Source organism: Suricata suricatta, chromosome 9 (assembly GCF_006229205.1).
Source record: "Suricata suricatta isolate VVHF042 chromosome 9, meerkat_22Aug2017_6uvM2_HiC, whole genome shotgun sequence".
NCBI lineage: Eukaryota > Metazoa > Chordata > Mammalia > Carnivora > Herpestidae > Suricata > Suricata suricatta.
In genome coordinates, this window is record NC_043708.1 from 72,625,753 (window position 1) to 72,638,008 (window position 12,256).

At 36.2% G+C, this 12,256-nt stretch overlaps 3 protein-coding genes across 3 annotated transcripts in view; 1 reads left to right on the forward strand and 2 right to left on the reverse strand.

Annotated features, from left to right (window-relative positions):
- The window catches only part of LOC115302258 (olfactory receptor 11G2-like), a 1,142-nt gene extending 930 nt beyond the window's left edge, over positions 1–212 (reverse strand). The window contains 1 exon segment of the mRNA XM_029952212.1: positions 55–212. Coding sequence (XP_029808072.1) covers positions 55–212 — 158 coding nt within the window.
- LOC115302071 (olfactory receptor 4M1) overlaps positions 1–12,256 on the forward strand; it is a 153,304-nt gene that overhangs the window by 65,773 nt on the left and 75,275 nt on the right. The gene's annotated exons all lie outside the window — the stretch shown is intronic.
- On the reverse strand, positions 10,695–11,663 carry LOC115302259 (olfactory receptor 11H6-like). Its single transcript, XM_029952213.1, has one exon. The coding sequence runs from the start codon at positions 11,661–11,663 to the stop codon at positions 10,695–10,697; it is 969 nt and encodes a 322-aa protein (XP_029808073.1).

Here is a 12,256-nt window from a genome sequence, read left to right on the forward strand (position 1 = left end):
AGAGAGAAATTGCCCAAGAAGATGTACATGGGAGTGTGAAGACGCTGGTCCCACCTCACTGCACAGACAATGGCTGCGTTCCCCATGAGGGTCAGGGTGTAGACGACAGAGAAGAGCCCGAAGTAGAGGAGCTGCATCTGTGGGCTTGAGGGAAAGCCCATGAGGATAAAGTGGCTAACGGAGTTGGTGGTTTCTGTGCCGGACACATTCATTGGTCTGCAGGACATGAAGATGACTTGGTTATTGCTGGATTATCTTACTGGAGTATGCTCCTTCTCCCTGGAAACACTTAATTTCTTTATTTTTTATTTCTTAAAAGAGTAAACAGACTTTTGCTTAAACAACAAAACTGTGACTTCCATGACCTAGTCCCTGAACTTATATTATTTACAAACTCACAGTAATCGAAAAGAAGGAAAACATGAATTTGAGACAAACTTTTCCTTTCTAAATATGCTAGACTAGATACCAGGCATGCAGTCTGGTGAATCTGATAAAATATCCATTATTAGTTTTCTTTTTCATATGTTTACCTGCACTATTCATACTAGTTTTCTGTGCTTGTATCTTTCAACAGTCTATGTGTACTTAATTTTTATGATTTAAAACAGATTTAATAAAAAAACTAAATCAGGAAGGATGCTTTAAGAATCTAAGTGTGGTGCCATAACAGGACACAAACTAATATTCATGTTCATTTTTAGTTCCTCCAGGTTGCTCGTAGTGGTTTAAAGTAACCTGAGAAAAACCTCAATCATTTCAGGATTTATTTATTTATTTTTTGATACTTTAGTATACATTACAGTATAAAATTTAGTATAAAATTCTTCCTTTACTTTTTAGCAACTGAATGCACCATATAGTGTGATAAAGAGTTCTATGCCTTGGTCTCTAAATTGCTCTTGCTAAATATTTGATGTACTTGTGTGCATCTATGAACCAGATATGCTTGTAGGGGCAATTGGCTTGAGGGAAAGCAGCTAGTTTGAGTACTGTGACCAATTTCATTGTGCCTATACTTGTGCCCGTGGTCATGTGGCTGTAAGAAAAATAGAAAAATAGGTTTTATGTTTGTGTGAGGATTTCCATATTCTTTTTTTTGCCCCCCGCCCCTTCCACATGTTATTTTTCCCTCTCTTTTAGACAGAACTTTGGTATCTTTTTACAACTCACTGAGCCCCATCCAGGCCTTTCATATCTGGGCAAATCTGAAACAATGAGGTCACTTTTCTATGTGGCTTCTTCCATCCCAAGTAGTTATCATTAAATCAAAATTAAATTTTCCTGTTTCCTCAGTACTTTTACTCTGACCTTTTACATTAAGCAAAGTAATACATTCAAAAATATTTATTAAGCTTCTTCATTGTATTAAGTTATCTTTTAAGTGCTGAAGAAATGGCTGTGGTATGACAGATCTTGCACTCTTGGAACTTATAATCAAGATATTAACAAACTTTTAATACATTTTTTGCTGAATTTTTATTTGTTTTCTCCTCCTGGAAATATTTTTGCATTTTATGAGGAATAGTTTAATAAATCAGAGAAGATTTTTCAAGTTAGAAATCCAAGACTCTGAGTCAGGGAAATCCTGGACTTACTGTGTAAATGTCAGACCACATAGATGGTTGACTCTTCTGTTTGACCATTGAGATGGCATCTAAATTGGAAGGACTACTATTTATAGATTCTCTTGCCCTGAAATTGTATAAACGGTTGTAGAAGGTCAAGTCAGTCAAATCTTTGGCTCTGTTGGTTTTCTAAAACACTTTATTAATGTTTTTAAAGAAAGAATTCACTTATTCACACAGGGCTTTTGAGAAATAATATGCCTGAATTCCATTTTGAAAGTTTTTTTTAATTATTATTGAAGTATAGTTGACATACAGTGTTATATTAGTTTCAGGTGTACAACATAGTGATTTGACAATTTTGTACATATTGCAGTGCTTACCACAGTAAGTGTAGTTACCGTCTGTTATCAACATATTATTACAATATTATGACTATATTTTCTGTGTTATAATTTTTTATAAGGCAGTGGATTGTCCTTTTGTCCTTCAGACACTCCTGTGGTTCTGTTTAGGACTCTAGTGTTGTCATCTCAGTTGAATTATTCAGAGGTAGGTCATTGGCAAAGGATTTGTTTCAAATCATTATTGACACTTACCCTTCTTATTTTAGAATGTTTCCTGGAGATAGTAATTGTCCAATGAGTTTGGGGTATGTCCTGTATGAATAACAGAAATAACAATAAAAACTCAACATGTTGGAAACTTTTGTCACCTCAAAAAGAATCCCCATTAAGCCAGGGCTTATTAATATAATAGAACTGAAAAGTAATATATGGGCTTGGGAAAGAAGATATCACTGGAAAGAGAAACTTACTGTATTTACTCACCAGGTAACAAAAATCATCAAAATAAATCCTTCTCCAGCAGTTGTCAGTTGATATGCATCTTCACATAAAATCCTAAGCCTCTTGTATATATCTCTTATTTATCTTTTACAGTGAAAAATATTCTCCAGAATTCAGGGAAATAAGGAAGTTAATATTTTTGGGTTTTATTTATTTGTCAGCATTCCATTCTAATGAAATATTTTCAGCTTTTTCAAAGATAAGAAACAATTTCTTATGAAATTATTTTTGCAAAAAAATTGAGTACATGTGGCTCACATGTTATAAATTTCCACTTACTCCTTGAATGAATGCTGAGAATAAGGTCAGAGACCAGACATAAAATATTACTCCATGGAGCAACAGGAATGTGAAGGACTTCCAAGAAATTGGATGATCCAGTTTGTAATCTCCCATGGATCGCAAAAAGTGAACCCTCCAAGATATTTTTTCTCTAGTTTCAAAGGACATGGTTACAGTAAAAATGAAAGCCAAGATGAATGTATTATATATGTCTCCTTTCTTGCTTCATGACCTTTTGGGATTTGAGATTTATCCTCTTGATGATTTGATAGTATTTGTTCAAAAGAGGAGATAATATTTGAATTTTCACTTGTTTATAATTAAACACCAGGTCTTGGTATTCTATAAGGAATAGTGAAGATACAGAAGTTAATTCTATCTTTCCCTTTTTCCTTTAGTAGTCATGTACTGTTGAAGGTTTTTGGGGAATAATTAGTCATAATAGGGATCGTCATAATAGCTGGAATAGGAACCTTATTGGAATCCCTTTGTCTGTTTTGAAGAAGAAGAAATCGTTTTTTGACCATCAGATGTCTGTACTTAGGTAGTTTGTTAGAGATATCTGAGTCACATTTTAAGTAGAACAGAAAGAATTGACACCTTAAACTTATAGAAACAAAAGGTAGAATGGGGATTCTGGGACTGGGAGATGAAGGAAATGAGATGATGTTGGTCAAAGGGCACAGACTTCCAGCTATAAGATGAATAAGTTCTAAGGTGATTATAGTTAACAATTCCGCATTATACACTTAAAAGTCACTAATAAACTAGATTTTTAAATGTTCTCACTACCAAGAAAAATGTAATTATTTGAGGCGATGGAGTAATCTAACCTTATTGTGGTAATCATTTCAGAATACACACATTTATAAAATCTATGTTATAATGTTATACACCTTAAACTTACACAATGCTATATGTCATCTATATCTTAGTAAGGCTCAAAAAAATTGACAGCTCAAGAAATTTAATTGGCATTCTGTTATTTCAAAATTCTTTACTGAATACTTACCAGGTGCCAATCAGTATTTAAGATCCCAGGAATGTTGTATGAAACAAGCCTAGACTCCTGTCTTCACAGTATGTATATTCTTTTGAGGGGAGAAGAAAATAAATAACATAAATAAGGGAATTATATAGTATAATTCAGAAATAGTGTGGATAAAAAAATAAGGTAGGGATTGGGGGAGAGGATGTTAGAATGGGGAGATTTCGTGATTTTAGCTAGGGCGGTAAGGAGATCGCCATAGAGAAGGTGACATTTAAACAGTATCTTGAGGTGAGAGAACAAACTGTGTGGATATCTGGGCAATAGCATTTCAGGCAGAAAGAATAGTCAATCATAGGAGTCAGAGGCAGAAGAAAACCTATTATGATGGAGAAAGAGCAAAGAGGCCAGTGTGGTGGGGGAAAAGTAGTAGGACAAGATGGCAGAGAGGTAACAGGGTGAAGGCAGATTCCTTAGAGACTTACAGGCTGTTGTAAAGACTTCAGATTTCACTGTTAAGAAAGGGTCAGTGGAGGTATTTGAGCAGAGGATAAAATGATCTAGCTTGAGGGTTTTTAAATTTTAAAACATTGTTCCTAATAGTTTGTATATTGTAGTCATACAACTCATTGAATTATTAAAAGTACACCCATCCATTTAACCACCTACCTCAGTAAAAGAACATTACCTCACATCTCAGAAGACTCATTGTCATTTTCCTGGTACTGCTTCTTTCTCCAGAGTAGCCTTTATCTCTGTTTTTAATACCATCGATTTGCCTATTAAGGGGATTTAAGACTTTCTTGATGATTTGACAGTATTTGTACAAAAAGATAATTTTAAGAATTTCATTTACTTATTATAATCAAGCACTAAGCCTTCAATTTGTCTGTTTTTGAAATCTACATAAATGAAATTCTACAGCATCTGTTTTGTGTCTGAAATCTTTTACTCATAACTAAATTTGTGAGATTTATCTGTGGTCTTTCATATAACTGCATTTCATTTATTTTTATTGCTATACATTATTCCTTTGCATGAATCTACCCCATCTCCCCGTTATTGTTGTTAGGACATTTTGGATGTTTCCAGTTTGGGGGCACTATGAGTAATGCTGCAGCGAATTGTATTCCACATATCTCTTGGTGTATGCTTGTGAGAATTTATGTTGTATATGTATGAAATTGCTGGGTTCCAGGGAAGCATATATACACCTGTACCAGAGAATGTCAGAGAGTCTTCTAAAGTTGCCCAAATGTACACTCTCATGAGTAGTGTGTGATAATCCTCATTATTCTGTTATTTATTTATTTATTTTGGTTTATTATTTATTATTTTATATTTTGGTCAGTTTTTGGTGATGCCAGTTTTTCAAAAAAACATTTGGGAGAACACGTCCTGTTTTACATTGGATATACTCTTTTAAATAATGACTTCTCAAAGGTCTTGACATTTTTTAAACTACTAGGAATTTATTACTTTAAAGTTTTTTAAAAACATATTCTGAAAATAAAGCTTTAATTAGTTATATGTATTCCAAATATTTTCTCTGGTTTATATAGGCTTATTTTTCTAGTCTCAATTTCTTTTTAATGAATAGTTCTTTTAAAAAAAAATTTGAATTCCAGGACAGTTAATAGACAGTGTTACATTTGTTTCAGCTGTACAGTATAGTGATTCAGCAATTCTGTACATTACTCAGTGTTCATCATGACAAGTGCCCTCCTTAATCCCCTTCACCTAGTTCACCCTTTGCCCCACCCACCTCCCCTCTGGTAACCACAGATTTGTTCTCTGTAGTTAAGAGTCTGTCTTTTGTTTATTGCTCTTTTCTTTTCCCCTTTGTTCGTTTGTTTCTTAAATTCCACATATGAATAATATCATATGATATTTGTCTTTCCCTGACTGGCTTATTAATGAACAGAAATTCTTATTTTTAATGGGTCTAATTTATCAATCACATTTCTTTATAGCTAGTTTTTTTTTGCCTATTTCAAGGTTATGAAAATATTATTTAGAAGTGTTAATATGTTACTTTCAAATTTAAAGTCTGCAATTGTACTGGTCATAATTTCTGTGTATAGTGTGAAATAGGTCAAATTTTCATCCTTTCCACATGAGAATCCATTTGACCTAGGCATTTTCTTTGTTAAGCCTGTATTCTATGCCTGCTGTGTAGTCCTATTTTTTTTTTTTTACCATAAATCAAGTGTCCATATATACATGGGTTGGTTTCTGGATTCTCTATTTAATTTATCTGTCTTTTTGCTTTTTTGCACCAGTAGCATATTTTCCTAATTATCATAGCTTATAATGAGTCTTGCTATCTAGTGAGGTAAGTCCTACCAATTTATTTCTCTTCAAACTTTTTTTGATAGTCTTTGTCCATTGCCTTTCCATATAAATTTAGAATCCTCTTGTCAATTTGCACAATTATTTCTGGAATTCTGATTGGGATTGCTTTGAGTGGGGAGGTTTATTGTCATCTACACAATAATTACTCATACAATCCATGGACTTGGCACATCTTCCTATTTTTCCTTCTTGAATTTCTTTCAACAAACTTTTATTGTTTTCTGTGTAGAAGGCTTGCCAAATATATTTTTTTTCCTTCTTTCCTCTGAGCCCCTCTCTCATTGTTTGCCATTGTTATAATATTGAAGAACAGATGTTGGGGGCAAACTGTAACATGGAAGCCATTTGCAAGGCTGTTTGTGAAATTGTGGGCTGGCTTGTTGACCTCATTCCAAACTTACCAGTTTGAAGCCAATTTCTTACCAACTCCAGTTGGGGATCTCTTTACTAGATGAAGCAGTAAAATCAGAGCAGTGGGCAGGTCTAAGCTTTTTCTAAGATTGTCTTGATATCATTTTTTAAAAAACATTTTTTATATTTCTTTTTTAAATTTTTTAAATGAAAAAATTTTTATAATAGTTTATTGTCAAATTGGTTTCCATATAACACCCAGTGCCTCTCCCCACCAGTGCCCCCCTCTATGACCATCACCCTCTTCCTTCCTCCCCCTCCCCCTTCAGCCCTCTATTTGTTTTCAGCGTTCAGTAGTCTCTCATGATTTGCATCCCTCTCTCTCCCCAACTCTCTTTCCTCCCTTCCCCTCCCTATGGACCTCTGTTAGGTTTCTCCTGTTAGACCTATGAGTGCAAACATATGGTATCTGTCCTTTTAACATTTTTTGAAACATTTCATTATTATTGAGAGACAGAGACAGAGCACGAACTGGATAGGGGCAGAGAGAGAAGGAGACACAAAATCTGAAGAAAACTCCAAGCTCTAAGCAAGCTGTCAGCACAGAGCCTGACGAGGGGCCGAACCCAGGAACTGTGAGATCATGACCTGAGTCGAAGTTGGTCACTCAGCCTACTGAGCCACCCAGGCACCCCTGTCTTGCTCTCTTGTTTCCTGAGTTTCTGGGTCATTTAGCCCCCTTCTCTGATTCATTTCCGTTTGAGTAGCCACTCTGTTTCTTCTAGTTTAAAAACATTTTTTTTTTTAACATTTATCCATTTTTGAGAGACAAAGACAGAGTGCCAGTGGGGAAAGAGCAGAGAGGGAGACACAGAATCTGAAGCAGCTCCAGGCTCTGAGCTGTCATTATAGAGCCTAATGTGGGGCTTGAACTCATAGACCAGAATACGTAGATCATGACCTGAGCTGAAGTTGGAAGCTTAATTGAGTTACCCAGGTGCCCCTGTTTTCTCCCTGTTGTATTGAGAAAAAACTGACACACATCACTGTAAAAGTTTAAGTGGTATAGCATAATGATTTGATTGTCGTGTATTGTGGATGATTACCACAACAGGCTTAGGTAATCTCCATCATCTCATATAGAAACAATGAGAAGAAAAGAGAGAACTTCTTCTTGAGATGACAGCACTTAGGATCTACTCTCTTAACAACTTTGGCTCTAAGGTCTATGAGTATCTTACACTTTTTTATTTCCCCAAACTTAGGGCCAGTACTTAGCACATAGGAGACATTCACTAAATTTTTGGAGGTGAATATATAAAAAGGTGAATAAATGAAGGAATAATTCAAAGGAGGAAAAGAAAATTGTGGGAAAGAAAATACATCACAGTATAGTATCCAAATAATAGATCCTGACAATTTAGTTTTAGCATCTTTGAGTGTGTTTGGGTTGGGTAAATAGTGTGGATTTTGTCAGAAGTAAGCCCAATGGCTTTGGGACTTTCTATAAGAACAATGTGAACAGAATTTGGTTTCTAGGGTAGGATGTAGTTTCAGGATCACTAATACCACTCATTTGCACCTAAGATCTTAAAGACAATGTAGAGCACGTTGTGTTAGAAACTTAAAAGGAAATTTAGGAAAAATTCCTGGGTATATTGAGAGGGAGGCCTAGGAAGATATGGGGAAAGCTAAAGACACAACTCTTAAAGAAATTAAGCTTGTCAAAACACACAGATCAGGTCACTTTTCATACACAGCATTGAAAATCAGAACCCTGGTAAGAAAGTTGTTTTAGGGAGACAACTTTGAACATCTGAGACTCACCTGCCTAAATCTGTTCTAGAATATTTCTTCCAATGTACTCTCATCTCAGAAACAACACCTTTAATAGCTTTTGCACTTATGTAAAGATTTTTATCATTTTAAGTTGCACACCACTGTAGGACATTTGCTCTTTGACTTGTTACTTGTCATGTACACCATGCCAGAAAATTATATCCATTTTAAACAACTAGTTTAGAAAATAAAATGAAGAAAAAATGGTAAATATGAAAAAATATGGAAAAAATTATTAATGGCATTACTGGTCCCTCTAAATCAAATTGTCCTTAGTACTTTGTTGCAGTGCCTTATATTTCCTATTCCTAGTTTATTTCTAATCATACTACAGCAATTTCTTACATGTCTTTATAAAAATTTTGAAAATTAATTTTTTTTATTGAAGTATAGTTGACACACAATGTTACATTAGTTTCAGGTGTACAACATATTCAAAGACTATACATTATGCTGTGCTCACCACAAGTGTAGCTACCAATGATGAGCATACAGTACTATTACAGTACCATTGGCTCTCTTCTCTATGCTGTAGCTTTTATCCAAAGACTTACTCATTCCATGATTGGAAACCTGCATCTCCCACTTTACTTGTTTTGCGTGTCCTCTTATCTTTTTCCTCTGGCAAGTGGAAGTACTGACTATGGTATTAATATTTTTAATTTTTTGAGGAAACTCCATACTGTTTTTCACAGTGGCTGTACCAATTGCACTCCCACCAATGGTGGACAAGGTTTTGTTCCCCCAGCATATTCACTAACACTTGTTATTTCTTGTCCCTTTCATGCTAGCCATTCTGACATGTGTAAACTGATATCTTGTAATTTTATTTGTGTTTCTGTGATGATGAGTGATGTTGATCATCTTTTCATGTGTCTTTGAACATCTGTATGTCTTCTTTGGAAAGCTATTCAGGTCCTTTATCAATCTTTTAATCAGATTTTTTTGCTTTTGAGTTGTATAAGTTTATACCCCTTATTGGATACATCATTAGCAAATATCTTCTCCCATTCACTAAGTTGCCTTTTTCCTTTGCTCATGGTTTCCTATGCTGTGAATAAGTGTGTTTTTAACAAATTTTTTTAAAATTTTGGTATGGGCTTAATAGTTTATTTTTTGCTTTTGTTTCCCTTGCCTGTGGAGATATATCTGGAAAAATGTTGCTAAGGCTGATGTAGAAAAAAATTACTGCCTATGTTATCTTCTAGGAGTTTTATGGTTTTAGATATCACATTTATGTGTTTAGTCCATTTTGAATTTATTTTTGTGTGTGATGTATGAAAGTGGTTCCAGTTTCATTCTTTTGCACGTAGCTGTCCAGTTTTCTTAGCACCATATGTTGAAAAATCGTCATACTATCTTATTTCTATCCTTAGACTCATAAGCACTATCCTCTCTGCATGGTTAGTATTAATTCTAATACATATAGGGAGAAAAATTCTTTAAAAATCATGAAGCATTTAAAATACGAATTATTATTTTCTGATTAAGTTTCTTCCAGATAATCTTGTTTCAAAGTCTTACCCTGTTTCAGTACATATATTCTTTTGTACTGAGTGGTACTGGGTGGTACTAAGATAACAAAAATAGCAAGTTATAAGGAACCTAAAACAACCCCAAAAAGCAAACAGTTGGGGAAAATACCCCCAAATTCCTATTTTCACAAAGTCCTATTTAAGAATGAAGTTTGGTGAGGAGAAATTTTTTGACAAGCCCGGTCGAGGAAGAGTTTGAACCTGCAAAGGACCTTCGTATGGAAGACAGTTACTCCCAATCAGAAAGGGAAAGATACTGTCATTCTGGTGGGTGGTGAGAAGAGGATGAGGAAGGAAGGAGAGGCAGACCAGGTATAATATGAAAACCTGACTGGGTGTTCAGCACAGTGGCCTTTCCTATGACTCTCCCAGGTTAATAAACCCACACAAAACTGGAATTGCTTTGGTGTTGGATAAAATGTTGAAGGGGATGAATCTCATACCAGACTGATGTGATCACAATAAGATAGGAGGTAGATTCAGAGATTGGAGAAGAGAAGCACACACGAACATGATTGAGGGTGTGTGTGTGTGTGTGTGTGTGTGTTGTATGTATGTGTAAGGTGGGTGCTGTAGATACCTGACTCCTGTGAATCTCAAGGTCAGAGACAAATTTGCCTATATCTGCAAAAGGTAGAAACTGACCAGTTGACATCTGGGTTATATATGGTTTTTCTACAAAAACGCCTGAAAATATCTCATATTTTCCTGTTTTGTTGCAAGGTGCACAGGGATGTTAGTACACTAAAGCCTACTACAAATGATGTATGCAAGGTATCGTAAGATCTTATTTTCTATTTGCTTCATTGAAATGCATTTATAAAATTATTCCCTGGAATATGGGAAACATATTCGTCTCTCAGATTTGCATAAGACCACTAACCTCCTATAATTTTATGTCACTATATGTCCTACACATATATGGATTCTAGTTCTTGAGAGGCTGTCTTTGACAAAGTCTCAGAATCCTAAACAGTTTTCTCAGGGCCTGCTTCATCTCCTTATTCCGGAGGCTATAGATCAAGGGATTGAAAAGTGGAGTCATCACAGAATAAAATAAGGTCACAATTTTCTGAATCCCTGCTGGATTGCCTGCTGTTGGGCTCACATACATCACCATGATGGAACCATAGAACAGGGACACCACAACCAGATGGGAGCCGCACGTGGAGAAGGCCTTATGCCGACCTTCTGCTGAGGGCACCCTCAGCACAGCTCTGATCACCAAGGTGTATGAGCTGGTAATGAAGAAGAAGGTGGAGAAAATAAGGACTGAGTTAAAGATAGCACAGATGACCTCAGTGGCAGGAGCTGGCACACAGGACAGCTTCATAAGAGGTCCTGGGTCACATAAAAAGTGATCAATTGTATTGGGGCCACAGAAAGGAAGCTGGGAGATGAGGTAAACTGGGAGGAGAAAACAGGAGAAGCCACACACCCAGCACCCAGCTGCTGTTCTGATGCAGCGCTGAACTGTCATGACAGTGGGGTAATGCAGGGGCCTGCAGATAGCTAGGTACCTGTCAAAGGCCATGGCAGACAAGAAGAAGGTCTCAGTGGTGCCCATGGAGAAGAAGAAGTAGAACTGGAGAAAGCAGCCGTAGAAGGAGATGGAATTGGTCTCAGAGAGAAAGTTGGCTAGCATATTAGGGACAGTAGAAGTGACATACCAGATCTCCAGGAAGGAAAAATTGGCCAGCAGGATGTACATGGGAGTGTGGAGATGGCCATCCCACCACACTGCACAGATGATACACAGATTTCCCATTAATGTCAGGACATAGATCACAAAGAAGATTGAGAAGAGGAGGATCTGGATCTCCCAGGTACAAGGGAAGCCAAGAAGAATGAATTCGCTCACAGGGTCAGAGTGGTTGTTTTCGGCTGGGCTTTTCATGCTTCTCCTCCTCAAACTGCAATAATAAGTCATTACCGTGTTACAGATGACTTTGTAGAAGTTTTCTCATTAAGATAGTCTCTGATTTTCTTTACAGTTTAATTAGCACAGTTTTAGATTACTTAACGATTTTCGGCGTTCTTTGCCTCAGTGATATTGGGAGGAATAAGGTGCAATTGGTGGTGTGGATGCTTATTACAGCTTTACCATTATGATCACCATGCCCATCATGGGCCATTAAACACCTGCCTTTGTTTAGTGTCCTTGGCACTATGTAAAATTAATTACATGCTCTCTTGTCATCAAAAGGGTTTCAACTTAGTTCAGAAACATCACCTTAAAAAAATACTTTGAGAACACATACAAGAATAGGGGAGGAGCAGAGAGAGAAAGACAGAATCCCAAGTGGGCTTCATTGCCCCGTGCCCAGCATGGAACCTGATGTAGGACTCAGTCTCACAACTGTGAGATCATGACCTGAGCTGAAACCAAGCATCTGATGCTTTACAGACTGAGCCAGAAACCTCAACTTTTAATCAGTGATTGCTTACAGCAAGGCCAGTTGTGACATTTGTGTGCCCTCTTATTTTTAA